This window comes from Mustela nivalis (assembly GCF_964662115.1).
Source record: "Mustela nivalis genome assembly, chromosome: 4".
In the NCBI taxonomy this organism is placed as follows: Eukaryota; Metazoa; Chordata; class Mammalia; order Carnivora; family Mustelidae; genus Mustela; species Mustela nivalis.
Window position 1 is genome coordinate 127,165,768 of NC_139023.1, and position 25,565 is coordinate 127,191,332.

The following is a 25,565-nucleotide window of genomic DNA, read 5'->3' on the forward strand; positions in this document are numbered from 1 at the left end:
GGCACCGTCAACTCTAGAGTATCATCTGCCAGCCAAGCAATGAAGTGTGGGGACTGGCTTTCACAGCCTAGCTGGGGGTCTGATTGGCCAGACCTGGATCACAGATGACTTGTGGACTGAGAAGAAAATGATTTCCAAGATAAACTTGGCCATGTTATCAAAATCAGGAGGAAGGGATACTGGACATGGTAGTTTAGAACATAGGTTGTTATAAGAACTTTGTATTTTTTGGTGCTGGAATTTAAGAAAACTAATCTGCTACCTGGAAAGAATATATTCAATATTAACTATCACTGAAAAAGGAAAGAGCCAATAATGTACAATTTGTGGTTGGCTACCAGACACTGTTACACCACAATACATGTTACACTAATACATGTTGCTGTGTTTTTTTAATTGTACCATTAACAATTCTCTTAAGTAATTAGTAACATTTTGGAGCACTTATCATGCATGTGTTTGCTTCCTCCACCTCAGTTGCTGTCCTCACCTTCCTGACAAGGGCTGAACTCATAAGAATTCTGTCTGGCCTTCTTGCTTCCAGTCTTGATCTCACCCACCTCTGTTTTCCTTAGAGGAGCTAGGTTGAATTTTTTTTTTCTTTTCTTTTTCTTTTTTTTTTTTTTGAAGTATAGACGCGAGCTTATCAGCCTTTGTTTGTTCATCTTGGCCTCTCATTGCACTTAGGGTATGATCTTGGCTCCTGCCTGTCTTCCCAGCCTGCCTCTTGAGCTCTACTTCTCTGCTTTTTTTTTTTTCTGTCTCTTCTATATCAGTGTTATATTTTACCATGTCCTTCCCTCTTCCTACCCTGTTCTTCATTCTCACACTTTATTTTTTTTTTAAGATTTTATTTATTTATTTGAGAGAGAGAGAGCATGAGCAAAGGGAGAGGCAGACTTCCCGCTGAGCAGGGAGCCCAACTGGGGGCTCAATCCCAGGACTCTGGGATCATGACCTGAGCCAAAAGCAGATGCTTAACCGACTGAGTCCCCTAGATGCCCCTCACGCTTTATTTCTTTAACTCTTACTCCTTCAAGCCCTGTTTAAATGTTAGTCCCTTAAATCCTCTGTCTGTTTTTTTTTTTTTTTTCTTTCTTATTAGGCTCTATACCCAACATGCGGCTTAAACTCAAGACCCCAAGATCAAAAGTCACATGTTCTACCAAATGAGCCAGCCAGAACCCTGCTTCACTTCCTTAAATACTTAGGGATTTCCCTGTTCCTCAGATGTGAAAATATGAGGCTCCTTCCCCTTTATGCACTTAGGACAATCTGTAATTACATATTCATATATTATTAGACCAGTATTCCCCGCTAAACCATGTTCTCTGTGAGAGCAGGGACCAGATATCTTTAGTTAACTGCTGAATATCTAGCATCAGGACCACAGTGCCTGAATCATAGTAGGCACTCAAATATGTGTTAAGTGGATTAACAGACTAATAACTGAAAATAATCCAAAGCAGTGCGTTTTATATTTATTCATTTTTAAAATTTTTTAAAAGTAAGCTCTGTGCCCAGCATGGGGCCTGCACTCACAACCTGGAGATCAAGAGTTGCAGACTCTACCACCTGAGCCAGCCAGGAGCCCCAAAGTAGTGCATTTTAAATGATTACCCTTTTTATAGTCTCACGTTCTCATTTCATTCATTACTCAAGAACAGACTTATGTTTAGAGAATTTTTATCCCAGCAACTTTTGGTTTGCTTAGGAATGTTAAAGGACAAAATTAAACCAAGTAAATTTGAAGTTTTCATTGGCTCTATTAAGCAGTTCCTGAGTGGGGCAGCATCCCCTCCAGCAAGTAGAGGGGTGCTCTGAGGAGTTGTATAGAATGGACGGTTTTTACAGGGAGGAGGATGGAGCAAGGAGTTAACAGCAAAAGAAAAGAAATGATTACTTCAGGCTAGGTCATTTTCCCTGAGGAGGAGGGACAAGGGTCTTATCAGGTACATAACCTCATCTTCTTTTAGGCCTGGTTAACCTATAGGGGAGGTTGAAACTGTAGTTAAGTTAGGTGTTAAGTTCTGGTTTAGTGACTTGGCTTAAATGACACCATTTTTGGTCTGTAGTTTTCTTTTTAAGAGGAATAAGCCATGCTTCCTTTATTGCTGATTATTATTGTTAGCAATTCAAATTCCCTACAGTGATGCACTTGATTTTTTTTTTTTTAGATTTTATTTATTTGACAGAGAGAGAACATAAGCAGGGGAGGGGTGGACGGAGAAGCAGACTCCCCAGTTATCAGGGAGCCTGATAATGGGACTCTATCCCAAACTCAATCCTAGGATCGTGACCTGAGCTGAAGGCAAATGCTTAACCGACTGAACTACCCAGGTGCCCCTGCACCTGGTTGTCAAAACTTCTGTATCAGAGCCAGCTATAATAGAGGAAAATCCTAAATTTTAGGATATGTAATTCCACTCAATTTTACCTGAGCCTGGGTGTGTGGGAGAGGAAGGGAAAAGGCCCCACTCACTCCAAATGGCTACCTGGCTAGTAACACAGAAGCTTGAACACTCCTATACATCAGGTATGCCATCCCCAGAATGCAGGCATCCAAATTTAGCTTTCTCTCCACATCCTTGTGATTTTTTGGAAGGAGATGCTTTCTCTTCAGTGATTTATTATTTACTGCAGTCTCCCCAACCTTTGTCATGTCTATTTGGCAATATTTGTAGGGCCCCTTTGAGGTCACAGGCGAGGCTATCTGCCCCCTAGGTGCGAAGGGGTTATAATCTCTGCACCTTTGTGGCCCTCTGATGCCCTTAGACACATTGGCTGGGAAACTTACTCTCCAGGATCATTCCATGTGTTGTGGGTAACATAACTCCTTTCTCCCTTTTGAATCCACAGCTGGTCATGTTCGGAGTTTGACCTGAATGAGATCCGCCTGATAGTTTACCAGGACTGTGAAAGGAGGGGCAGACAAGTCTTGTTTGATTCTAAAGCGGTTCACAAGATTGAAGAGGTGGCAACTCAGGTATGAAATGCAGATTTGCTTTCATCTTTTTTATCTGTGCTGTTAACCACCTCTCTGAGCAGTCATTTATTAATTCATTATCTTCTCTTTGGGCTGTATTGTACAGTACCAGTAATGGTTCAGAAGAAACATAAACAAAGGCTCTCCGCCACCCTGCTCTGCTGCATTTGTATTCTTATTAATATACACAGGTGAGACTGTTAGCAAGGAATTATGACAGATGCTCAGTAGGGTACTATAAATGTTACTAGAGGTAAAGTTGCAATGCAGTAGGATTTGGATGCCAAACATGTGCTGTGTAATAGGAAAACTGAGAACTCGAAAATTCATAAAGTGTTAGCTTGAAGGGAAGTTAATAGAGCATTCTGTCTAGTATTTCTCATAGATAATAAGAGGTATTACATTGCATGAAGTTAAACAAAATTAAATAGCTTTCCTTACCATAGGGCTCTTCAGTATGCTAACATAAGCTTTTATCTTCAAAAGGGAGGGCTTCTCAAACCCATCTGACCAGGGAAGCTTTATTTATTTCCTATTTTTAGTGGTGAGCAGGGTTGGGGTGATGGTGGATGGGGTGTGGGGAGATCTGGGATGGGTAAAGTGAGGACATAAGAGCCCTTGATCCCTTGTAGCCAGAACAGGAAAGGTAAGGTCATGTGTCCAGGTGAGGCACAGAGTCCAGACGTCCTGAGTCTTCTGGACATCAGCCTGCGGTACCTCTAAGTTGTTGCCTTTAGACTTTTCATTCTTTTCATGTTCAATACCTTGCTATCCATACTGACCAAATTCTGGAAGTTCATAGAATGTGTAGCTAAGTAAATGAATAGTTTATTTCACGGTCTTTGTTTCATCAGGGCCCAGGGGCTCTTTTCCTGTTCTTGATAAAGATCATTTCTGCAGGAAGGACGTATTTGGTTAAAGGCAGTTGAGCTGGGTAGATTCCATAGTGCTCTAAAGTGGAAGTCTGCCAGGTAGCTAATCATTACAGTAGTTGTTGGGCTTGTTAGGTTGGGGGTGCGGGAGGGGCAGGGATCTCTCAGGTGATTCACCTGTAGGCTTTAATGGTAGATTTGTATCAAAGTTATAGTGAGCCAGCACTTTACCCTTTGGTGGACAGGCCATGGTTTTCCTTTGATTTTCCACATCGTTTCCTGTTTCCCTGAAGCCCTGCACAGGTAGTTTGTTTTAAAAATATATATATATATATACACACACATACACATACACATACATATATATATATTTTTTAAATATTTTATTTTATATATTATATTTATTTATATTTAAATATATATATATATATAATTTAAAGATTTTATTTATTTATTTGACAGGCAGAGATCACAAGTAGGCAGAGAGAGAGAGAGGAGGAAGCAGGCTCCCCATTGAGCAGAGAGCCTGATGTGGGGGACCCTGGGATCATGACCTGAGCCAAGGCAGAGGCTTTAACCCACTGAGCCACCCAGGTGCCCCTGCACAGGTAGTTTAGTTGGAACACCTGCACACCATCACTATGGCATCTAATGGTGGTAACAGGTGGAAGGAAAATATTCTCATGGGTTTTCAAAATGAATAGGAATTTTGGTATATCGGAGCAGTGATAACACTGGAGCCTGGATGTACTCATTTAATCAAAAAGGCATATAGGTCCAGAGAGGTTTTGTAACTTGCCCAAGGCTACAGAGTCCAAAAGAAAAGAAAAGAAAAGAAAAGTGTTCTATTCACTGTACCAGTTATTTTCTCCAATTATAGATGCTTAGTATGTTGTACCCCAGCCAGGGGGGGTCGAACAGTGTGTGAGGCAGGTGTGTCACTTTAGGCTGTCTGAGGGGCTGTGTTTCTGGTATAAGTGGTATTAAGTAACAGCTAGAGCTGAAGAGGGTGTTGAAGGAGTGCCCGATACCTGAGAATAACCAAGTATGATTTTGAGTGCCATCACTGCTACAGTGGCTATTATGGACTGGCACAGTTTGTGTTTTCCTTACAGTCTTTTCCCATTTTCAGCCCCCCACTCCCTTGGCAAGCACAAAACGTCATGAGTCTGTATCAAGCACATGATTGCAGGCATTTGCATTAGACCACCAGTGTGACTGTCACATTGGAGATTAGATAAGCTGCAGTTGCATTCATGTTTTTCCAAGCAAAAGCTGCACACAAAACAAGTAAGACTCCAACAGAAAAGAAAAAACTTATCATAGATGGCACAGGACGCTTCTGTAGGGAGTAATATATTTTGGTGTAGGAGGAAGGAAAAAATTAATAAAGGTGTATCTTTATACCTATGTCACTGTCATAAAATTAGCAGTGAACTCTATTTAGGAACTATATAGTAGATAATCTTTTGTTACCCCTAACCTTTAGAGGCCACTTTTCCATCACATGATGTATAATTCACAGAAGCTCCTGTTTCAGAGTTTTGGTTCACCTTTCACAAATTTGACCTCATGATTTTCTCTCCTGTTACCTTTAAAGCAGTGCTAGAGAAGGTGTGTCATTAAAAATACAAACTCAGACTTTCCAAATTAGCAATTTTGCTTTCTTACTTAGTTCTGTTTGCCTGGTAACATTTTAAATTTGAAGAACTTTCTTTCTCCACGTCAATTTTATAGATTATGACTCTCCACAGTACTAACAGATCCTCAATAACCCGAACAGAGATGACTGGTTCAAGATAGGAATTGAAACATATAACAGTTGAATTACTTGAGACTAGTCACACTACACAGTACACCTGCCCCGTCTTCTGTCCAGTTTCCTCTCTTCATCATGCCTCCCTCCCAGATATTACAGACTCTCAGGAACCACATTTTTGTCCTCCGCAAGCCAGGGGGAAAAAGCCTCTGGTTTTCAGTGCAACTTAGGCACAACATAGCAGAGCGATTTAGCAAAGAAATTCCCAGTGAAGCGCAGGCTGTGGGAGCCCGATACACTTAGCAGTATCTTATCTTGCCTGTCTCTCACTCCAGAAAACAGAGGATGTCCCTATTAAACTGTCAGCCAAGTGCTGTCAGGGCAGCGGCAGCAGTGGCAGTAGCAGCATCTCATCCCACAGTTCTTCCGGGGGATCGCTACAGCACGCCAAGGAGCAGCTCCCAAAGTACCAGGTAAAACTGTCCCTGCTGTGCCTGATAGCCCTGGGGCTGAGGCCACTTACTGTAACTTCTCCACAGGGAAGAATGCCTGCTTCAGGTTGCTTCTCCAGGAACATGAGCATAAGTGTTCAAAACATGCCCTTTGAGGTTTCATGTCCATGCTGTTTTCACACTTTGGTTTTAGTCTCTTGATAAAAACTATAATTGAGTGGAGGTGACCCAGAATAATACATACTGAGTGAGGATGAAATATTGCTAACGAGGTAAAACCTTTTGTTTTGCTTCCTTTGTTGCCAGAACCTGATTAAGAAGCACAGATTTTCCAGTTTTGTTATGAGAATTTCAAGGATTCTGGGAATATATATGGGCATCCTAAGAAAATAGCATTTGATAGTAGGAGGAAGAGAACCATTTTGGGATGTAACTTGAGTGTGAGAGATACAGGGCTGGTAGAGTGCACGCGCGTGTGTGTGGTTGTGTGTGCATAAGGAAGTAGAGGATAGGGATTAGGGTTATTGAAAAATACTGGCGTACTAGACATAAGGGAATAAATGTTTTGTGAATACTGAAGAGCGGGAGGGTGTAAACTGATGGAAGATGTATCAGATTTGGTTTTGACTCGTGGAATTTTCCATGTTGCTGGAAAAGCTAAACCAGGTAAATTGCCAGCAGCCACTGGTCTATAGAACTTGGTGAATTTCATGTTCAGGATTTGGGCCATGCGTTTGCCCTTATTTCACAGTACTCCTGGGTTTTGAGGCAGTTTGTGTTTTAAAAAGTATACAGTGAAATTTTCAGTTCGTTGAGAATTACAATTGTCATGTAGACCTTGTACCCCAGGAAAAAGCAGATTATAAAATGGAGGTGGTGGGTGGAAGTTATTAATAAAAAATGTGAAAGACAGTTGGTCTCTGTCTGGATGGAGTGAGAAGAGGTTGGCGTGAGCTGTAACCAAACAGAGAGCAGCCTAGTTAAACGAGGCTGGTAGATGTGTGTTTTTCTTTCCTTCTCTGCAGACATGTCTAAGTAGGTGTGCATATGTGCATTTGTGTGTGCATGTACTTGTGTGTATATGTGTCTTGTGTGGATTTGTAGTTTAAAAAAGAGATTGAGAAGAGAATGTTGAGAACAATTCCCATGTTTCTGCTTAGGTGGAAAGCGTACTAGTAGAGAGTCCGGGGCTGTGTGTGCTGGGCCAGAGAGAGATGCTTGTTTTGTCTTGGTCAGGCTGTGCTGGGGTGCCTGCGGCTTATCGTAGTTATACATTATCATTATATGTATATGACAATATGCATGTAACATATGACTTATATATGACATGTAATAATGTATTGTTATGATATGTGAATGAATGCATTCACATTGGATATAGGATTCTAGAGTTAAGGGAAAGGTCTGGGCCTACAGATAAAGATGTGGAAGGTATTTCTATGTAAAGAATAACCAAAATTCCAAGAGTGGTTGAGAGTGCAGACGGTGAGTAGGAGTGCCCTCTGAGAAAAAACCCTGCTCAAGGGATGACCTAAGAAAGAAGAGATTCAAAAAAGGTGGGGTAGATAAAATCATCAGCTACTGTGAGAGATGTTTAAGAAAGGAAACTGGAAAGTGTACTGGATTTGACAGGAAGGCCTAGGATAATTTGAGTAGATGAGGCAAATTTAGAGCTAGCTCAGGCCACCCTTTTGGATGACAAGAAAGACTTGTCAGAAGCTAGAGGGGTAAAATATTTTTTGAAATATTTTTGGTAAAACTTTCAAGGTATCAGACTGTCTGTTAGCTTTTGGAGCCTCACAAAACCCTCCCTGTGCCAACTGGCATTTTCATTCAACACTGTTAATTATTTAGGTGAATAGTATTGAACTGTGTTTCTTTTCAGGATATATTTTGGTACCAAGATAAGAGTTACCCTGTTTTCTTTTTCTTTTTTTTCTTTCCCAGAACTTAATCTTTCTCTCTATAGTTTATAAATAGAGATAATGCAAAATCTTTGTTTTTCATAACAAGGTTAAAAATGACCCCTGCTGAGGCACTGGGATCCTGTATGAAGATATTGTACGTAAAGATGAAATCATGAACATAAGTAGTAATTTGGGGAAAAATAGTCAATAGCCATTATGGATTAAAATGGTCAGTTTCTGCTTTGAGAAACAGTTTTAGTTACTACTACACTAAAGATGGACCTATAGATCAATAAACGTTATTTTCTGTTGCATTACACATCACATTGTGCCACGTACTAACTTTGGTCTCTTTCATGTGTGACAGTACACCAGACCAGCTTCTGATGTCAACATGCTAGGGGAAATGATGTTTGGCTCAGTCGCCATGAGTTACAAAGGCTCCACTTTAAAGATACACTATATCCGGTGAGTTCAAGTGTCTTTTTCTACTAATTGTGGGAAATGGAATGGTGTTACTGGCTTTTTAATTCAAAAATGCATTCCCTCACTTTTTTTTGTTTTCTTCCAGTTCTCCTCCACAACTGATGATTAGTAAGGTTTTCTCTGCTAGAATGGGCAGCTTCTGTGGGAGTACAAATAAGTAAGTGTGGGATTTTGTACCTGTCTTTCCCCCTTGCCTCCACTTTTTTAAGTGGCTATTTCTGGATAAAGTAATTCTTCCAGGACCATAAGTTCTTTTGAAATGATAAGTGGGGAGAGTCCACATTAACAAAGGGATTTTAAAAGTGGCCCTTTTCCTGTACATAATGAGTATGAAAAGACCTTTGACTTTATCAGATGGTCTTAAAGACAAATGCCTGTTTATTTTCTAACATTATTTTATCTTGAAAAAAAAAAAAAAAACTTGTTAGGTACTTAGTTTGTTAACTTATTTCTAAAGGAATGAAATATGTAATCAGTTTTTCCAGACGCCTAGGCATGTGTATGATAGGATGGGTCTTATGTGCTCATGGTCTCTTCAGCCATCAGTGTAGCCTCTGGGATTCATGGTTATTTGGGCCATGTTCTGTTCTGATCTTCACTCCTCTGAGTTTTTTCCTCCTCTAATTTTATACTTCTGAGTAGACTAAGAATACTGATGTGTCTAACTTAACTCTCATGCTGGTACATTTGTTCATATATTTCAAACTTTTCAAGCAGAAATAGTTCATATGCTTCATTTTTGAATAAAGCAAAACATTTGTTATACTTTGGTAGTTTTTTTTTTTTATATAAGCTTTTATGTATTCATTTGCCAGAGAGAGAGAGCACAAGCAGAGCTAGCAGCAGGCAGAAGAAGAAGCCTGAGCAAGGAGCCTGATGCTGGACTTGATCCCAGGACTTTGGGATCATGACCTGAGCCGATGGCAGATGCTTAACCCACTGAGCCACCCAGGCGCCCCTGAATTTAACTTGTTTGAGCATTTAACATTGGACTGGCATGACTTAAGCCAGTTATGGGAATTGATTTTTTTTTCCTTGTGAGATATTCTTCTTTAGACTCTTTCAGTTATTACACTAATTCCCTATAATAGAATATTGAGCTCAAATTTAAGTAAAAATGATTTTGGCCTCACTATGCTGTATTTTCCTCAAAGTCTTGATATTTATTTTATTGGTTAATAAATAATTAAATTATTAAAATCTGCTTCTCTCACATTTCTGTTTATGAATAACTAACTTTTTAGATGTTGTGAAGTCAAATTCCTAAGGAATCCTAATTTCTGTTCTATCGTCCTCCTGAAAAAAGTTGCCTAATTGCTTGTAGATGTTAACAAGAATGTTAACAAAATGTTAACAAGAACTAAGAGTTAAGATGAATTTTATTTTGAAGGTTTATGTGAAATTATCCTTGAAATGAATGGCAACATCTTGGGTATCAGTTACCAAAGTACAATTCAGAGGCAAAGAGCAGTATCCTAGCTATCAGTCACCAGAGCAAAATTTGTAGAGTTCCATGCACCATTACATCACGTGAAACGGTTAAGAAAGCATTGTTTAGTTTTATAGTTTGGACTGCCTCCAGAAAGCTTTTCTTGTCTTTTCCTCCAGCAATTCCCCTAAAGTTTGGTTTCCTTTGTTAGATGTGAGACTTTATTCATTTTTAAAGAAAAGTCTGGGCAGCTGGTAAGTTGTCTGTGTTTGAAAGTTTGTTAGAAAACAGCTTTATTTGTCTCTTGATTTTTTTTTTTTCTCTCTCCCTCCCTTCCTTCCCCCCTCCGGATTTAGCTTGCAAGACAGCTTTGAATATATCCACCAAGATCCTAATTTGGGAAAACTGAACACAAATCAGAATAATTTGGGTCCTTGTCGTACTGGGAGTAACCTAGGTAAAATCCGCCACGTAACTGGGCTCTCTCTTTCTGAATTACCAGTATTGTGGGTGTGTGTTTTGCTTTATTATGAGCTAGTTGTGCTGGTTTTTTTTTTTTTTTTGCATTATCTTTAATCTGTGTTTATTTTTGTGTGTGTACTCTGTTTGCCCTCTTGTGTGTGTTTCTGTCTCCAGGTCTGCTGCAGGCATGCAGCAGCAAACTGCTGCAGGGCGTAGCTGAAGGAGGACCGCTCCGGCTCACCCGGAGTGCTTCTTTCTTTGCAGGTTTGTGTGGAATGCTGAGTACAGTGTGACCCACACACACATTAATAATAAATCCTGTGCAGGTTCTTAGAAAAAAAAAAAAAATTCCTATTTGGTGCCTCTCTAGAAATCCAAGGGGCTCTTGAGACATTAGTTTCAAATGCAGCCAAGTTTATGGTGTTTTGAAAATTCCACCGAAGAACCTCTTTTGTAAATGTCTTTGCTAATACCCCGGTGTAAGCTGATTTTGATCTGAAATGAGCCCTTAGTGTTTCTAAGAGGATTATATTTTCTGATTTCCTGGGCCTCTTCTGCTGCTCTGAACTGTTTCCCTTTCTCATGGTATACCTTTGCCCATTTGTTCACCTGCATCCTTACCTGCACAGAGTTTCTTCAAAAGTCACCCTAGTAAGAGCATGGAAGACCTCTCTTTTTTCTTCCTCTCTCTCTCTCTCTCTCTCTCTAGCACTTAAGCAGTTTAAACACAGTTTCTAGGTTCTTTACAGGTATAATCATCTCGGTCTCTCTGAGTAGGTAAATTCTGAGATTTAACTGACCTTGCTAGCTAAAGCTATGGAATGTCTGCTGTAGTCTGGCATGATTAACAAGTGTGGGGAATCTTCACTACTAACATGAATGGTTACGTTTATGGCAAATGGTGTTCTTCGTTCTGTTCTTCGTAGCCAGAAGTATGCTAAGTAAGCACATTGAAACTGACACTGTCCCACCTACTTAGAGTGAGGATAAGGTGTTTATATGCTCTTTTTAAAACTGTGAAAATAAACGTGCTTCAAAAATAGCTGGCAAGTATAATAATCAGGCAGGGCACTGGGCTTCTTGTACATTGTAAAGCTTGCTATAGCAACACGTCGTCTACCCCGCAGCTCAGTCACTGTACAGTTTAGGTGAATCTGAAGTCTATAGTACTTTAGTGTGTTTTCTAAAATTCATGCCAGATATGAGTTTTTCTCAGTAACTACAGTAATGCTGGGAATATATGGAAAAGAAGTGGAGGAAGAAGTATTTGAAAATGGATATGTGGTTTTTTTTTTAAATACCTGCCAGGAGAGTGGGTTATAAACAAAGAAACATTTTTTAAATTTACAAAATGGTATTCAAGAATTTCTGTTCCCTCAAGTTGCCTACAGGCTCTAATGAAACTGATTATAAAGCATTTTGAAAATACAGTGCTATTTAAGTATTACTGATAATGAGGAAAGGGGCTGAAAGTATCTACCTGAGAATGTTCATTGTGTCAACTGCACGAATAGTTTGTTATGGCAGTTTGTTTTAGAAATAAGCATCACTCCAAAAAGTGTTTGTGTTAACAACAGGATAAAAGCAGGTAGTTACTTGACTCTATCTTCTTTTCACTTGTTTTCTACATATTAAATTTTTGCTTTGTGGTTAATCTTTCTATAAATGTAGGCCGATCATCAGTAGCAATAGCCTACCTTGGAATGTAAAAAGGACTACAGTTGCTTTTGAACAACTCGTTCTTTGGGCATTTCAGTAACATGTTTACCTTTTGCCTTTATCTCAGCACATAGCACTCCGGTTGACATGCCAAGCAGAGGACAGAATGAAGACCGGGACAGTGGCATTGCCAGATCAGGTACTTGTACTTCCCTTCATTGGTTCAGCTGGTAGGGTGAGCTCTCGTCCATGATGGGGAGGTAGGTGGGAAACAGAAGACAGGTCTCATCTTCCAGGTTTTTTTTCCCTCTCCACATTCTAAGGTTCTCTCACGTGAACTTTGATATACAGCATCTAAGGGTGATTGTGCAAAATGGACTTGTTTTTTTCTAAACTAATTTTTTCTAAGAGTCTCATAGGAGACTCTTATACTTTGAGAAATTTCTTTTTTTTTTCAATTTTAATTTTTTAATTTTTTATTAACATATAATGTATTATTAGCCCCAGGGGTACAGGTCTGTGAATCACCAGGTTTACACACTTCACAGTACTTACCATAGCACATAACTTCCCCAATGTAGAAATTTCTTTTTAAAGGGAAGCTTCCTTGAGCTATTGTTACTGGGAGTTTGCCTGCTGATATTGAATGTAAAATCAGAGGAAGAAGGGTGTCTGTAGAGGACGGTCTATCCATGACTGGGGCGGGGCCTGCCAGTCACCCTCTGTCCTGTCCTAGAGTCAGGCTGATGATCTAGATTTTATTTTGGATACCCCTTGATCTCATTCCTTCAAGCCTTCAGCTTTTCTAATATTGCTTTTAAGATCTCTCAGTTTCTGTTTTTGTACATGATTCTGCTATGATTTTTGATTTGTGGTTTAGATCGGAGGTAGATTCTGTGCTGTAGAAGACGGGTAGTGAACCAGTGATCTGGAACCAGAGGCCTTGGAGGTGTTTGTGGTTTTGCCTGATGAACATGTCATACATGCCACTTCTGCCTTCCACTAAAGACCAAGGGTACCCTGCTGGTTTTACCCGTGATACACAGCTCCATCACAGAATAAGCCAGCCGGTCAGTGCTTACATTGGCATACTGGATCCAGGCCTCAGATGCCTTTCTTCCTGGCCTTCCATTCATGTGAGCAGCCAGATCTGAATGTTTTCCTATGAGAGGAACTAGGGACTGACCAGATGTGGGAAGGAAAGACCAGTGTGAGCTTTATACCCGTGGTGGGGTTCAGCAGTTTGTTGATAAAATCCTCTTTATGTTCTTACTGTAGTTAATTCTCTTAGATCTCTTATACCCTCCTTACATTGCTGGAACCAAGGTCCTCATCCTGAAACAGAATAGGGACTCCAGGTGTTTGAACTGCCTTAGCAGAAGATGTAGAGAAATTAAAAACATGCTTATTCCTTTTTTCTATAATTTTTAACTTCGTGTCTGAAGAGTTGAGAGTTGGGGAAGTTTTTTTAAATCGATTTTATTTTTCAGAACAGATTTAGATTTACAGAAAAACTGGGATGAGTACAGAGAATTCCCATATAACCTGCACACAGTTTGCCCTATTAATAGCATCTTACATTAGTATGGTGAATTTGTTATAGTTCACAAATCAATATTGATGTATTATTATTACCTAAAGTCCATAGTCTTATTTATTTCCTTAGTTTTTAATCTAATGTCTTTTTTCTGTTCGAGGATGATATTGTATTTAGTTATCATGTCTCCTTAGGGCTCCTCTCAATTTTTTCAGACTTTATTTTTGATAACCTTGACAGTTTTGAGGGATAGTGTCCAGGTATTTTATAGAATGCTCCCTATTCAAATTTGTTTGATGCTTTTCATATGTTTACTAAGGTTATGGTTTTCCGAAGAAAGATCCCAGAGATAAAATGCTGTTTCCGTCACATCATACCAGGGCACATATGTTTGTCAGGTTTCTCCGCGTGAAGTTACTCTTTATTTTCCCTTTACTGTAACTTAGGAAGGAATTCACTAGGTATAGTCCACACCTAAGGAGTGGAGAGTTCTGTTCACCTTCCCTGGAGCACGGTATCTGTATCTACATAAAGTATTTGGAATTCTTCTGCGTGAGAGATTGATCTCTTTCCCCTCATCTGTTCATTTTTTGATTCAGTCAGTCAGTAGTGCTGAAGCTGTTCCAGCTTTGGCCATGGAAGCCCTGGAGCTCATTTTGCTGGCTTCTGTGTTTCTCTAATATACCCCTATTGGCATGGTATGGGTATATGTGTTTTTAATACTTCTTACTTTCTGACACTATAAGATACTCTAGACTTGTATATTGTCTTATATATCTCCTACCAGTCATAGAATCAGCCATTGCTGAATGGAACCCTATTCTTTCATTGGAGAATGATATTTGATTCTAAGATCTAGACATTAGATATGCTCGTTGCTACTGGAATGTCATTTTTTTATAGGTCCTGTCAGTTGACAAGCAAAAAATAAAGAGCTCATGCTAACTTTATACATAAATAATAATATTGCTGGGTGTAATATTATATATGTGTATGTTGGGTTAAAACATGAGTTTATACTGATATCTCCATTATCTGTAAGCTATTACCACATGGATCATTCCATGGATGATGGAATTCATTCATGGATCATTCCCCCCTCGGTTATGTGAAACTCCATACTCCAGCAGTGAGACTCCTGGGTCTCACTGTCTGCCATCTGCTTACTTAATTGTGTACATTTCAGTATACGTGTGTAGTGGTGTCCGAATTGTTAACCTGTACCCGGGAAGGAAATAACTTTATTAACTAGAGATAGTGCCGTTATTCATTTTCTTTTACCTTTAGTTTTAAAGATGTCTACTCATTTCCAAAGTTACTTAGGTCAGCTTTTTGGGGAAGATTTATTTATTTATTTATTTATTTATTTATTTATTTTAGCAAGAGAGAGCATGGAGCAGAGGGGCAGAGGGAAAGGGAGAGAGGGTTTTTTTTTTTTAATTATTTATAAACATATAATATATTTTTATCCCCAGGGGTACAGATTTGTGAATTGCCAGGTTTACACACTTCACAGCACTCACCATAGCACATAGCACCCTCCCCAATTTCTATAACCCCATAGCAACCCTCAGCAACCCTCCCCGCAGCAACCCTCAGTTTGTTTTGTGAGATTGTGAGATTTATGGTTTGGGGAGAGAGAGTCTTAAACAGGCTCTGGGCTGATCATAGAGCCTGATGCGGGGATTGATTTCACCACCCTGAGATCGTGACCTGAGCTGAAATCAAGAGTCAGATGCTTAATTGAATGTGCCACCCAGGTGCCCTGAGGTCAGCACCTCTTGAGATGGGGGAGTTTTTGTAGCTATATGTGCCAGTCCAGTAGATCTCTGAAATTAGTGTTCACACCATTTCACCATATAAAGGCTTCATGAATTCTGCCCAGAATTCCAATTATTGCAATTCAGGTTTGAAGAATAATTTAAGGTTCTTTTTTTCCCCTCCCCCAGTAGTCCCGTAGAGAAGAAACTTGAGAAAAGCTTTTTTGTTTGTTTGTTTTTAAATCATTGTCTATACAGAGAAACTTGTTCCAGGATAAAAAGGAACTTTAAAAGAGAGTTTACAGTTCCCCATCGAAAAGAAACCTGGGGGTCTTTGTCCTATCCCACTAGTGCCTTCCTTATGCATCCTCTCCTGCAGGCAAACCTGAAAGGAGGGAATCGATATAGGAGCTTATTTCACATTCAGCAGCATACTTGTTCAATGCAGAGTATGCTCTGGGAATACAAAGAGCCATAAGGGTTTGAATTCCTAAAGGAGTTTACTCTGTTGTTAGAAAACTGAATTATTTTGGTGGTTTTCACAGTAAGACCAATTTGATACAGTTGAAATTAAGGGAAAGAGTTAGAAGGATAGCACTGATTCCTAACTAGCCAGTTATTAAGCTATATTTGTTTATTTATTGAATAGCAGTTTTTAGTCCCCTGTGTTGTCAGACTTTACCAGAATTTGGATGTTTTTGAAGAAGAGTAGAGTATAGCACGTGACCTCAGGAGGAGTTTGTGCAGACCAAGAGTTAAAATCCAGTGTGATAAGTACCACCTCATAAGATATTGTGGGAACAAAGAGGAGCAGTAAGTCACTTTGCCTGGGAATTCAGGGTGATGGCCTCATATAAGAGGTAATACTTGAGTGACACCTTGAAGGTAGAAAAGAGCTGTACCAGAGTTTAGGAAAAGAGCATTTCTGAAAATAGTTTGTGCAAGGGTGTAGATCCTTGAGAGTATACTGTTAGGATGTTTGAACAATGGCAGGTCTAGAACGTGGGGTTGGGAATGTCAGCAGGTAAGGCTGGTTATGAAAGGCTAATTTTGAATGGCACCAGTCCCATGATAAAGAGTTTGGATTTAATCTTATAAGCAGGGACAGCTAAGGGATGTAACATAATTGACTCTGTTTTTGAGGTCAAGGTGGTATGTCAAAACTGTGCTCCAGAAAAACCTGGACCAATGTATCTATTGCTAAAATACATGAATGGTGATGCTTTCTAATTTAGCAGGGCATGAAGGGGCCTAGGGTTTTTTTTCCCCATTAACTTTTTTTCAATATAGTTTTCTGAAACACTGGGGCTTCCTACCACTGTTTATGTGTGTGTACGCGTGTATGTGTGTGTGTGTGTGTAGCTAGTATAAAATGATTATCTGATTTAGCATAAAATTTTGAAAAACTGTCCATTGGGGTTTTTTTTTCCTCTTTGCTTTTATGGAATAGCATCTTTGAAAAATATACAACTTTTCCTTCTAAGTTACTCTTCATTTTAAGTACTCCAGTGCTTTTTTACAAGCTTGTTACGCACAGAATAAGAAATAAAGCAACAAGAATATCTAACTTTAAAAAAAAAAAAAAAGAGGGGCACCCACATGGCTCAGTCAGTTAGGTGTGTGACTCATGATTTCAGCTCAGGTCATGATCTCATGGGTTGTGAGATCAAGTCATAGACTGTCTATGGAAGGGATACAAGCCTGGACAGATAAGAAGGGAAGATGCATTTTCATTGTATTCTATTGTGGATATTTTTTAATGTGTGCTTTGCACATATGTTAATCCAGAATATTATTTTTGAGAGGTTATTCTTTTAGTGGTTACCATTAAAAATTTTTAAGTAAGGTCTTGGGAGAAAGGAAGGGTGGGTTTCAGCCATGCTAGGAGGTGGGATTGGCAAGGCTCGGTGACTAAGGGGGCACAGGATGTGGAGGAGGCAGGAGGAAACAAGGGTGACTCTTCAGTTTCTAACTCAGGTAAATAAGCAGAGGATAATGGCACTAACTAGTACAGGGAAAACAGGAGGCCAGTCCAGGGAAGTAGATATTCAGACAATTTTTAGTTAGAAGTGTCTGAGTTCTTTAGGTGTGTGAGTAGAAATAGAAAGTAGAAATCTGTAATTTAGAAATAGGAAACTGGCTCTACAGAGATGGATTGGAGCAGAAGCTAGAATTTGAAAGTCTGAGTACATGAGTAGCGTTTAAGGGTTGGAGGGCCAGGATTGAGACCAGAGCCACTGAGCCTTGTTAATCTGTGACCTTAATTCAGGCTTCAGTTCTCTTCTTCATCAGAATGTTCAAATCACTGACAAGAAAAAATAATTTCCTAATTCACTGAACAATTGCATTTCCTCTGTTCTTAAAAGTAGAATAAACAGAAGGTCAACATGAGAAAAACTTTGATAATAATGTACTTTTAAATACTTTTTTTTTCAAAATTTTTAAATACTTTTTAAGGTATTATTTATTTGAAAGAGAACAGGAACTCATGCAAACAGTGGGGAGGGGCACAGGGAGAGGGAGAAGCAGACTCCCCACTGAGCAGGGAGCCTGACCGTGGAACTCAATTCCAGGACTTTGTTTGGATCATAACCGGTGTCTAAGTCAGATGCTTAACTGACTGAGCCACCCAGGTGCCCCTTTATTCAGATGTTTTAAAATGAACCTTCAGTGTAATCATAGTATTCAAATAGGACATATGTTTTAGCCACTATACAGGTACAGAATGGACCCCACCCAAAATACGGTTTCCGTATCAAAACTGATTACACCACACACATGCCAAGATGATATGAAAATATTTACCATTCACATAATGATGCTTTCTGGTGAAAGCAGAGTGGGCTTCCCAAGCTGGTCAGCAAAGGACTTGAGAGACAGGGAGAGGAGATGGTCTTGGGGTTTTTTAATGGTGGTTAGGGGGTAGGGCCAGGGTAAGGGCTTCCACACATGGCAGAACTGCCCACTGGTTCCAAAGGAGAGGGCCCCCGGGCTTTCTCATCATCTTGTCCAGATTTGAGGCAGAAAGGGAAGGGGGTTGGGGGGAGAACCTGAAAAGGTATCAGCAGTCAAACGTGAAAAAATGGAGTCAAACTGTTGATTGCAACACAGGTCACCATTGAATGATGCAAACTGACGTCCCATTTGTATCAGAATTCTTTATTGATTTAACTGCTGCAGTGCTTTGTAAAGAAGGACAAGCGTCCAGGAGGGATTTGCTCTGTTTGCTGTTGGGCCATAGCATCCTTGACCTTGCACGTGCACATATAGGCGAAGGCTTGAACTCAGCTTATCTGAGTCTTGGCAGTACAACTTGTACTCCTCAGGGAACACAAGAGAAAGGGAAGCCTCCAAGGAGCTACTGGGAGGTCATCCCCCACTCACTTCTCTCTCTCCCCTGGGAAGTTGTCATGAAACGTTTCTCATCACCTCCAGGGTTCAGATAAGATTTGGAGCTTTCTGCCCAGCCCACCTGAGACTCGAGGTCTAGTCTTCAGCTGGCTCCCCAGCATCAGGGTCTCCTAAAGATAGTGGAGCAGGCATCTGATCCCTTTTGTGTCAGTATTGTCCTTTGTGGTGTGTGGGGCAAGGATCACTAGGGACTAGCATTTTGCTTTATTCTTCTTTCCACAGCCTGTGTAAGAACCTGTCTCAATTTAAAAATGTCTTGTTCTATCAGTACTGTCAAATCTTTACTTTGAGCTTTGCCTTGCCTTCTGTATATGGAGTTGGCAGTCTGTAATGTAGCTTGGACAGAACTCATTTTTTCATTTCATTATAATTCTCATATTTCAAGTCAGACCTGTGGTATTCTCCTGGAATGGATATGTATCTTCTTCAGTTTCAGAAATTTGCTAACTTCTGCTTTAGCTTTTTCCGTTCTACATTTGCATTCTTATTACCTGTTTAAGAAAAATTAGAATAAAAAAGTAATGCAAATAACAACTCAAACTGTAAAGGGATCTAAGAGTAATGATATACATATATCTGATACAGTTATGGAGAGATATAAAAATTTGATTAAAAAAAGATAAATGAAGTAAGTCAATCACAGAAAGACAATTATCATATGCTCTTACTCATATGTGGAATTTAAGAAACAAAACAGAGGATCATAGGGTAATAGAGGAGAAAAAAAACCAAAAAACAGACGAAACCAGAGAGGGAGATAAACCATAAGAGACTCTTAATCATAGGAAACAAACTGATGATCGCTGGAGGGGAGAAGGGTGGGGGATGGGTGATGGACGTTAAGGAGGGCGTGTGATATAATGAGCACTGAGTATTCTATAAGACTGATGTGTCATGGGCCTGTACCCCTGAAACCAATAATATATTATAAATTAATTAATTGAAGCTAAATTTAAGAAAATGTTTAAAACAATAAGGTAAAGAAACTATGTCTCAAAGAAAATAAATATGAATAGAGAAAGAGGTGAATTTTCACAAATAAATATAAATTCAGTGTAATTTCAACTAAAACCTCCTGTGAAGCCAGACAAAATAACTCTTATTTATATGGAAGGGCAAAGAACCAAGAGAGTCTTTTTAGACTTCCCAAAAGTCTTTGCAGATACTTCAGTCTTAGATTGCAAATTATGGATTAGAAGACTTAGAAAGATCAAATAATTTGGCAAATAAATGTCAAGACTGAGCTTATCACAAAGGCTGGGCTAGGGTTTATGTCTAGCTAAGGAATTAAAATTTAAGATGTTTTCAATGAAGTATAAAATCAGCGCTGAAAAGTAATGATCTATCAAACCATGAAAAGATAGGGAGGAAACTTAAAGGCACATCACTAAGTGAAAGAAGCCAATCTGAGAAGGCTACAGTCCTTCATGATTTCATCTGTACGACATTCTAGAAAAGGTAACACTGTGGAAACAGTAAAAAAATCAGGGGTCCCTGTCCCCCTGGGGACAGGGCAGGGAGGGATGAATAGTTGGAATACAGAGTATTTTTAGGGAACTGAAACTATTTTGGTTGATACTGTAGTAGTGGGTGCATGTCGTTATATATTTGTCCAAACTCAGTACAACACTAAGAGTGAACACTAAGGTTCTATGGTCTCTCTGGTGGTCTCTATTCATGGTCTCTGGGTGATAATTATGTTTCTGTGTAGATTCATCAGTTGTAACAAGTATACCACTCTGGTGAATGAGGCTGATCACAGGGGAGTAGGGGCTCTATGGAGGGAAATCTCTGGACCTTCCAATCATTTTTTTTTTTCCAACCTAAACCTACTCTAAAAAATAAAGTCTATTTAAAAAAAATTAAGGTGTTTGGAAATCATCACGGTGAGGATATTTTCTTTGTCTTTTCATTGAGGGGAGTTTGTGGGAATTTTATTAAAAGTTGAAGTTCCTGAGATGCTTTTAAGGATCCTTTATAGTCTTAAAATTACTCTGTGATTTCTAACTACAATGTATTAACTTTTATTTGCCTACTAATGTATTCGGTTTGTTAAAAATGGCATTCTCAAAAAAAAAAAATGGCATTCGCCTATCAGACAATAATCACAGCTCTATTAATTGACCTTGTTAAATGCTTCTATTCTTTTGTTGAGGAATACAGCTGTTAAACTTTAAGGAACCTTATACTTCTCAAGTGTTTAAATAAGCAAAAACTCTAAGGGAAGTACTGTCAGTATTACAGTACAAAAGATCATTCCTGTCTTTTGGATGTAGTACCCTCTTTCATGCAGAGAAAGTGTTCAGGTTCAGAGCTACACCACTGCTGTCTACCACCACCATAAGATAAAATAAAAAAAGAATTTTTTAAAATGAAGGTAGGAGGAAAAAGAGAAAATCCAAATGCTGTGTATATAGCTTTGACCACTGGAAACTTTCCTCAAATTCAGACTTGCAATTCCTAGAAATTTGTTTTTCTAATGCTTTGTTTCTGTCATAATTATTGATCGAGACAGATGTCATTGTCCTTCACATAATCGTTGCTCACTCTTCATGCAGCAGTATTTCTTGAACATCTTATGTACCAAGCATTTTTGTAGAATATGGGGATAGATCAGTGATCAAATGGGCATGATCCCTGATCTCATGGAGTTTATATTGAATAAAGGAAGCACAAATCATAGACAGTGAAATGTAGGTAAGCACTTATCACTGAGGAAAATAAAAGATATGAGATGTTCATGGAAGGCCTCTTCAAGAAGGAGAAATATTCACGTGGCTGGATTGCTGGTGGTAACAGGCTCCATGAAGATCAGAGCACAGAGCATTTTAGGTATGGGAACAGCTAGTGCAGAGACCCAGAGTGGAAACAGGTTTCGGAGCTTTGTGTATAAGGAATAGAGAGAAGACTGGAATATAGTAAGGGGAGAGTGGAGAGAGTGGTGTATGATGAGCTTGGAGAGGAAATAAGGGGCCTCATCACATTAGTATATTTTTTTGTTGTGATGGGATTGTTTCCAAATACACATAGACTGGTGTCTGTCAAAGCTGCAGAAGATACAGAAGAGTCTAGCCAACCACTAAATGTTAGTAGAACAGATACCTGAATCCACCCCTTTCTCATGAAAGTGACAATGAGTTAGAAGCCAAAATTAAGCTTGAGAGTTCTTCCACTTGAGAGTTACCAAATGTTTTGCTTCCTAGAGTATGTGACTGACAATGACATACCACAGTATGTTAATGTAAAAATCATATTAAATAATATTAAAATACTTTGATAAGGAAGTGCTGGGTAGCCCTAAACCAGCACTTTAGCGAAGTATTTCATTTGTATACCTTACAAATTTTTATTCAGGATTTTACAATGAAAAAAGGAATATCGTCTCTGTTTTTTTATTAATTTTTTTCCCTTTCCCTTTCATGTGTCTATTACAAGTCCGAGGTTGTTTTCATGATTAACTAATCAGAACTAATAATGTTTTAGTACTCTGAAATGTCTTACTTAGTTTTCCTGTTCCAAGAATTATCAGAGGGAGTCAATAGCCAACATTTATTGTGTAGGGCACTGGGCTAAGTGTATTGATTTGTTTAATCCTCACAGGAACTTTATGAAATAGGTCAGTGCTTCTCAGACTTTTCTTTTGTCTGCAATTCATGCTAATGCATTTTATATTATGATCCAGTAACAAACATCTTTATATATAACAAAAATTTCATCAATTAATATTAGCATTGCAATATACTCGTTTTCTTTTCTTTTAAATGTTGGTGTTGGTTCACTAAATAATTCATAACTCACTAGCAGATTGCAGTTCTCATGAAAATCCTGAGGTGTGATGCTTTACTGTCCTCATTTTACCGATGAGAAAGCTGACAGGTTAAGTAAACTGCCCAGGTATTACAGCTGGTGAGTGGCAGAGCCAGGATTTGAATTGGGAGACTGGGTTCTTACTCAGTTTACTAAACTGTGAATTATACAGCAATACATACAATTTCCAGAATAAATTTAGCCCTCAGAGTCATTTCCATCTTGCTTCTGTGGCAGGGGAAAAGACGTTTATCATCTACCCCTCAGCCCTGTCCTCCACCTGCCAAGAAGATGATTTAACCAGCATAAGATAGGAATAGAGACAGGGGACCCTGAAGATTTAGGAATAGGGAATGAAGAGCTTGTGTACCTCATGGAGGACTTTTAGAATTTGGGGGTGGGGCACAAATGTCTAGTTGACATTTTTTATTAAGTAATTTTGTGTGATTTTGAGGAAAAACTCTCTTTTGTCTCCCTTCACAATTAGTGAAATTGCCCACCATCGATATTTCAAATATGGATTTGATTTTTGGAGATTTAAGTCAGCTTCAAAGGGTGAAACCAGATCAGAACAAAGGCAACCTGTTAGGGTCAGCCACATCTGGGCAATACTTTAGTGAGGAAGTGCCATACATTCACTAAGTATTCATTAATTGCTTTATTAAGTTATCCAGGGAGCTGTCCTGGATACAAGGAGTACATAGATGATTTAGATCTTCCAAACAAATTTGTTATGGATATTGACTAGTTTAGAAGAAAAGCATCTCAATATACCTCTGGTGTGGAAAGAACCTTGAACCATTTTGCATCTCATTTTGTAGCCTGGCAAGTTCACTGCTATTCACAGAGACTTGAAGCTCTGTGCAGGCAAATATGTGTCTGTCTTGTCCACCACTGCATCCCAGTGGCCTGGCACAACACCTGGAACATTGTACACACTCCAGCATTTGCTTACTGAGAATTGAGTAACAGCCAAGTAACTCTTGTCATATTTACGAAATCAGGTCAGGGAGTCAGGTTATTTACATCTGCCTATAAAAGTATAAATTAAAATGTAACACTTCATATGGGGAAATGCCCTATCAAGTGATATCCATAAGCATAGTATACTATATGTGCTCAAATAAATTTCCTTTGTCCTGTGGTTTGCTTCCGAAAACGCTGACCAGCATTCAGTTGGACCTCATTTCCTTTTCCACTGGACTGAGTGACATATCAATGTCTAATTCCTTAGCCTGAGGAAAGTAAAAGGAAAAACGTCCGTCGCCTTCTTTTATTCTTCCAAACTAGTAGACACCAATCAAGCAGCTCTGATTTGTAAGAATTCCTTTGCCTACCATGAAAGGGACCAATCCCTCCCTGCCTTTTTGAGAAGTATGGGCTGGCAGGTCAGCTCACACTGAGAGCCCAAGCATAGGCATCTAATACTATTTAGCAGAGAGAAGCAGAGAGAGGCCCTGAGGCAAATAAGCAATCCAAGCAGAAAATATATTTAAGGCTAGAGGATGCTTTTCACAGCCAAGGGAGTGGTGATGGGTTAGTGGGGAAGCTGGTTGCTGGAGGGAAGGAAGGTCAGTATTGTGTATTTAGAGACAGGGGATAGGAGGGAGGATACTCTGTGGAGGAACTTCTTACTTGCCTAGATTTCACTTCAAAATAGGAGTGAAGAAGTAGTTAAGAGGAGAAAATAGTGTAAATAAACACTGTGTATGACATTGGTTATCAGGTAACAATATAAACGGTTATGCTATGTGGACCATTTTTATCAGAAATCTGCATTCTGGTTAAGTGAGTAATAATTATGCTGCCTTTGTAATGTAGGGCCTGATAATTGATGCATTTGATATGTCTGTAATCCCTATTTTTTAAATTTATTTTCCTTTTTAAAGGACGTTTTCTTTGCAGTCCAGAAGTCTTAGGAAGAGAGGAGTTGTAGTCTCCCCCTGCTGGACATGGCTGGTAGAACCGGAAAATTTAGGTCACTTGGCACGCATGTTTTTGTGTGGCTACATGAGGATTCCTTTACCTCAACTTTCAACTTTCTACTTTTCTTCCTTACAGCCTCACTAAGCAGCCTTCTGATTACACCTTTCCCATCTCCAAGCTCCTCTACATCCTCTTCCAGCAGTTACCAGCGCCGCTGGCTTCGAAGTCAGACAACAAGTTTGGAAAATGGCATCATTCCAAGGAGGTGAGTTACAAGTTTGCTCTTGCTCAGAAAGGTGCTGGTTGTAGACTGCTTAAACAACCTGGCAGGACTCCCCTGTTTTCAGTGGGGAAAAAACCCAGACTGCTGGATTAGCTTCTGCTTAGGCTGAAAATGGGTAGATTAGAAGTTTTATAAATCAATAAATATAAAAGCTGAAAACCAGTCTGGTTTGGAAGACGCTGGGAACCATCTGGGTCTTTGTGCCATGTACGAGCTAGATTTGGTGTTAATTTAAAAGGAGTTTCCTCGGGGCACCTTGGTGGCTCAGTGGGTTAAAGCCTCTGCCTTCGGCTCAGGTCATGATCTCAGGGTCCTGGGATCGAGCCCCACATCGGGCTCTCTGCTCAGTGGGGAGCCTGCTTCCTCCTCTCTCTGCCTACTTATGATCTCTCTGTCAAATAAATAAATAAAATCTTAAAAAAAAAAAAAAAAAAGAGTTTCCTCTGTCTTTGAATTGGCTCCCTTCCAGATGTAGCTCTTGTGAGTTAGGGGGTTGAAATAAATCTCTTCCTCAGCTTACTGTGACACCAATGTGGTCTTTGAAAACATATGAACACAAGGATTGTAACATGCATACTCTTCTCATAAAACTTAAATTTTTTTTTTTTTAGATTTTTATTCATTTATTTGACAGAGCGAGATCACAAGTAGGCAGAGAGGCAGGCAGAGAGAGAGGAGGGAGCAGGCTCCCTGCCAAGCAGAGAGCCTGATGCGGGACTCGATCCCAGGACCCTGAGATCATGACCTGAGCCAAAGGCAGAGGCTTAACCCACTGAGCCACCCAGGTGCCCCTAAAACTTAAATTCTTAAACGAAATGGTCATGACTCT

General features: G+C 39.4%; 1 protein-coding gene across 9 annotated transcripts in view; it reads left to right on the forward strand.

Annotated features, from left to right (window-relative positions):
• FNIP2 (folliculin interacting protein 2) overlaps window positions 1-25,565 on the forward strand; it is a gene marked incomplete at its 3' end in the record, with an annotated part of 134,314 nt that overhangs the window by 65,129 nt on the left and 43,620 nt on the right. For 3 of the 9 annotated variants that reach the window (XM_082727780.1, XM_082727781.1, XM_082727787.1), the window contains exons 2-9: window positions 2,860-2,986; window positions 5,953-6,090; window positions 8,344-8,444; window positions 8,548-8,619; window positions 10,248-10,348; window positions 10,528-10,617; window positions 12,140-12,211; window positions 24,589-24,718. In XM_082727780.1, coding sequence (XP_082583906.1) covers window positions 2,860-2,986; window positions 5,953-6,090; window positions 8,344-8,444; window positions 8,548-8,619; window positions 10,248-10,348; window positions 10,528-10,617; window positions 12,140-12,211; window positions 24,589-24,718 — 831 coding nt within the window. The remainder of the gene's footprint in view (window positions 1-2,859; window positions 2,987-5,952; window positions 6,091-8,343; window positions 8,445-8,547; window positions 8,620-10,247; window positions 10,349-10,527; window positions 10,618-12,139; window positions 12,212-24,588; window positions 24,719-25,565) is intronic. The other 6 variants (XM_082727784.1, XM_082727782.1, XM_082727788.1 and 3 more) reach the window with 3 other exon arrangements.